At 33.4% G+C, this 5000-nt stretch overlaps 1 protein-coding gene across 1 annotated transcript in view; it reads left to right on the top strand.

Annotated features, from left to right (window-relative positions):
• The window catches only part of LOC136828791 (uncharacterized), a 148032-nt gene that overhangs the window by 117212 nt on the left and 25820 nt on the right, over window positions 1-5000 (top strand). The window contains 2 exon segments of the mRNA XM_067087017.1: window positions 3053-3212; window positions 4718-4826. Of these exon segments, the coding sequence (XP_066943118.1) occupies window positions 3053-3212; window positions 4718-4826 (269 nt within the window).

Below are 5000 nucleotides of genomic sequence, written 5' to 3' on the forward strand. Positions count from 1 at the left end.
TCAATTTACTCGCTGTTATTAGAAACTGCCTCTGGGAGAGCGGGTTTTCTTTCTCTGAATATTATTATTATTATTATTATTATTATTATTATTATTATTATTATTATTATTATTATTATTATCATTATTATTATTATTATTAAAAAAAGTCTAAAAATAGCTATAAAGTAAAACCTAAGTGTTTTTTATATTATTAAAAAGATTTAAATAGCGTCTATTGAGTAAATCTAATCGTTGACTATTAGATTATTCCGTGCTTGGTGAAGCTGACTTACTTTTTACTCTTTAAAATTAATTTCTCAAACTGTTTTAATAACTAAATACGTCTTCCACATTACTTTTATTAATACACTGTATTGTAAATGGCAACTAACTTTTCAACAGGTTTCAGTTAAATGTTATGAATAATATGTTTGTGTGTGCGTGTGTGTGTGTGTTTGCGTGAGAGAGAGAGAGAGAGAGAGAGAGAGAGAGAGAGAGAGAGAGAGAGAGAGAGAGAGAGCATAACGTTACGACAATACTAAACACAAAGCCATCATAAATACACTTCTAATATCTGTTATCAGAGTACCGCTATGTTTTTCTCTGTTCGTTCACTCACCAGATTCCATGTGTCTCTGGGGAAAAAAAAATATGGATTTTCTTAAATAATAGGGCCATACGACTCGATTCTGGCACATTTACATAATGCCTCAAATGTATCGCCAATAATCCCATTCAAATTCTTCTAAGCAAGCTGTCCGATATTTCTTTTGTGGGTATTCTTATGAGAAGTAAAGATTTTCTACGTAATGTATCTCATTTTAGATCTTCCATCACATACCACCCTACTTCGTGCCTTTGTTTTTCTTCCTCCAATTCGTTTATCAATAATAGATTTTCCATATCTGTATTGGTGGCATTTTCTTATGCAATTGCTTTTTTTTATTCGTGGGTTAAAGACTGTTATTTACAAGCTGTTGAATATATTATAATATCGTTGACATGGTTCTTAACACGAAGGTTCATCGCCTAGAAAAAACATGTGTTAATGCTGAATATATTTACTCACTGATGCTAGTTGTCCCACGGGATCTGTCATCAGTTTTTGAAAAGACACAGTCTTCTTTGTTTACTTTTGACATTGTTGGGTGAAGTCGAAATAAATAGGAAAGCAGTACCATCAATGCAAAATTAAACTGTTTCTATTGAAGTTCTCATTCAGAGTGTAACAAACTGGGTGTGTTTATGGAAAATGTTAGTCGTAATGTTTTTTTTTTATTGTATTTTCAATGCATTCTAATAACGGATGCTGAATGGCGAAAAGTACCTTACTCAATTTTGCTTGAAAAATCACACGTAATTAGGTTGTTAATGATTCCTCATCAGGAAATAACAATCTATCTATACAATTTCCAACTGTCTATTTATGAGGCTACGTTATGATTCAACAGTTCGCAGTACAAGGTTATTTGCAAACTGAGTCGGGTACTCGTATATCAGGGGAAAGTAATTGTCAGGTACAGAATTCATTAATAGATGGTCTAGTTCACATTGCAATCGAGGCCTTGTACTGAAAATTTTACTCGACATTTTTCATTTCAAACAAAACTACTTTGGCGTTTCTTTAAGAGTTCGACTTTAATCCAGTGGCAGAACAATGGACTGGAATATCATCCAGTCTCCAGTCACTTTGAAAAGTAATTGATTTTGATTAACTGGGAAACACAAACTGAAAGCAAGAAGATTTTGAATACTTTAAAATACACTGATATCCATTTGAGATGATTTTAATTGATGTCTGAATAAATTTCATTGCTGAATTTACAAGTAATTTATACTTGGAATATATGAAGTTTCAATTGTATATTTAAATGTGTGGTTTTCTTATCTTCTATGGTAAAAATGCGAATTTTTTAAATTATTCTCACTTTAGAATTTAATGTTTTTCCGTTCGTTTCCTAGTGTTAGTTACCAAAGCCTGAAAATCGTATCCAAATTAGAAGATGATATTTATACAAAGGCATTCTGTATTATTTAAAAACAAAAGTTATGAAGTAAAAATCTGCGCGGTTTTCTACGCCTTTAAAAAATACAAGCAAGTGAAAAATTTTAATTCATTTGCACAAATGTTGTGTAAATAGCTACACTAACTCACTCTCTTTCAGAACGTTATGAAAAACGCTCACACACACAAACATATTTATCTATCTATCAGCTGTCTGAGTTGTTACCTTTTCAAAACTTATCAAAACTTCAGTTGTCTGTGTTGCCACATTTTCAAAACATATAAAAACTTCAGCTGTCTGTGTTGTCACCTTTTCAAAACATATCAAAACTTCACCTGTCCGTGTTGTCACATTTTCAAAACGTACCAAAACTTCAGCTGTCTGTGTTGTCACATGTTCAAAATATATAAAAACTTCAGCTGTTTGTGTATTCACCTTTTCAAAACATATCAAAACTTCAGCTGTCTGTGTTGTCACATTTTCAAAATATATAAAAACTTCAGCTGTTTGTGTATTCACCTTTTCAAAACATATCAAAAATTCACCTGTTTGTGTTGTCACATTTTCAAAACATACCAAAACTTCAGCTGTCTGTGTTGTCACATTTTCGAATTATATAAAAACTTCAGCTGTCTGTGTATTCACTTTTTCAAAACATATCAAAACTTCAGCTGTCTGTTTTGTCACATTTTCAAAATATATAAAAACTTCAGCTGTCTGTTTTCACCTTTTCAAAACATATCAAAACTTCAGCCGTCTGTTTTGTCAAACTTTCAAAACATCAAAACCTCAGTTGTCTGTGTTGTCCCATTTTCAAACCAAATGTCATTATTATTATTATTATTATTATTATTATTATTATTATTATTATTATTCAGAAGATGAGCCCTGCTCATATGGAACAGGCCCACCAAAGGGGCCATTGACTTGAAATTCAAGCTTCCAAAGAATATGGTGTTCATTAATACAAGAAGCTCTGAATAACATAAAAAAATTGGTTCACGCCATTTCTTCAAACTAGGGACGAAACATTATACTTTAAAATTCTTCTCCTCCATCCTCAGGGGGACGAGCTGACCCACAACGTCTCGATTGGGGTCATTCAGAGCAACCAAAGCCTTGTTTTGCAACACGTGGATCGATTCTCCTCGGGGCATTACACCTGCTCGGCCTCGAACCTCCAGGGCACAGGCGACTCGAACTCCGTACGATTGCGGGTCAAATGTAAGTTGTTCCACGATCTCAGGGATGAATTTTACAAATTTTACAGTTTGCAGATGATGTTTCCAGTCTGCAAGAGGGTCAAATGTAAGTTATTCCTTGACCTAAGGGATGAATTTTACACTACTTTGGAGATGATGCTATTTACAGTCGGCAAGAAGATCATATGTAAGTTGTTCCAAGCTTTCAAGAATGAATTTTACACGCCACTTTGGAGATGATGCTATTTACAATCTGAAAGAGGGTCAAATGTAAGTGATTCCGTGAACTCAGGGATCAATCTCACACACCACTTTGGAGATGATGCTATTTACAATCTGCAAAAGGGTCAAATCTAAGTTATTCCGTGACCTCAGGCATGAATTTCACACTCAACTTTGGAGAAGATACCATTTACAATCTTCAAGAGGGTCATATGTAAGTTGTTCCACGATCTCAGGAATGAATTTTACACTCAACTTTGGAGATGATGCTATTTACAAAATGCAAGAGGGTCAAATGTAAGTGATTCCGTGGCCTCAGGGATCAATATCACACACCACTTTGGAGACGATGCTATTGACAAAATGCAAGAGGGTCATACGTGAATTGTTCCACGATCTCAGCAATGAATTTTACACTCAACTTTGGAGATGATGCTATTTACAATCTGCAAGAGGGTCACATCTAAGTTATCCCATGGCCTCTGGCGAATTTCACACTCCACTTTGGAGATGGTGCTATTTACAGTCTGAAGAGGGTCAAATGTAAGTTATTCCTTGACCTAGGGGGTGAATTTTACTCTCCACTTTGGAGATGATGCTATTTACAATCTGCAAGGGGGTCAAATCTAAGTTATCCCATGACCTTGGATGAATTTCACACTCCACTTTGGAGATGGTGCTATTTACAGTCTGCAAGAGAGTCAAATACAAGTTATTTCAGAATCTCAGGGATTAATTTTACGCGCCACTTTGCAGATTTCTACTTTGCAAGAGAAAAGTGACATCTTCGCAGAATGCCTTGAACGTAACTTTCTAGGTAACTGTTACTATGCAAATCATAATTGTGAGTTATATTCCTATTATTTTGCAAACTATTAAATTATTATTATTATAACTACTAACTTTATATATTACACACACACACAGACACAGACACACACACACACACACACACACACACACACACACACATATATATATAATATATATATATATATATATATATATATATATATATATATATATATATATATAATGTAGATTAGACACACACGTGTATGTGTATATGTATGTATGTATATATATATATATATATATATATATATATATATATATATATATATATATATATATATATATATATATATATATATATATAAAATCTTCATTCTGCAATCCAATATTTTCATCCACTGCCTCCCCGAGTTGACATAATTCACGAAGCATCAGCTCCGACTGCTTGTAACACAATATTTTTTTTTTCTCACTCTCTCTCTCTCTCTTTCTCGCTTTCCTTTCATCCAGACGCGCCATTGTGCCGAGAAGGTCAGAAGGTGCTTTATGGGGCTGGAAAACACGAGGAGATAAACGTAACTTGCAGCGTAGAGGCACATCCGGAACCGACATCTTTTCGGTAAGTGTTTTCTTATTATCATTATTATTATTATTATTATTATTATTATTATTATTATTATTATTATTATTATTGTGGTAATGAGAACTTTACTTAGAAGCTCCCCTCTTTCTCTCCCTCTGTCTCTCATATATAATGGATAAATATATACTGAATATATATATATATATACGA

Source organism: Macrobrachium rosenbergii, chromosome 43 (genome assembly GCF_040412425.1).
Source record: "Macrobrachium rosenbergii isolate ZJJX-2024 chromosome 43, ASM4041242v1, whole genome shotgun sequence".
Taxonomy (NCBI): domain Eukaryota; kingdom Metazoa; phylum Arthropoda; class Malacostraca; order Decapoda; family Palaemonidae; genus Macrobrachium; species Macrobrachium rosenbergii.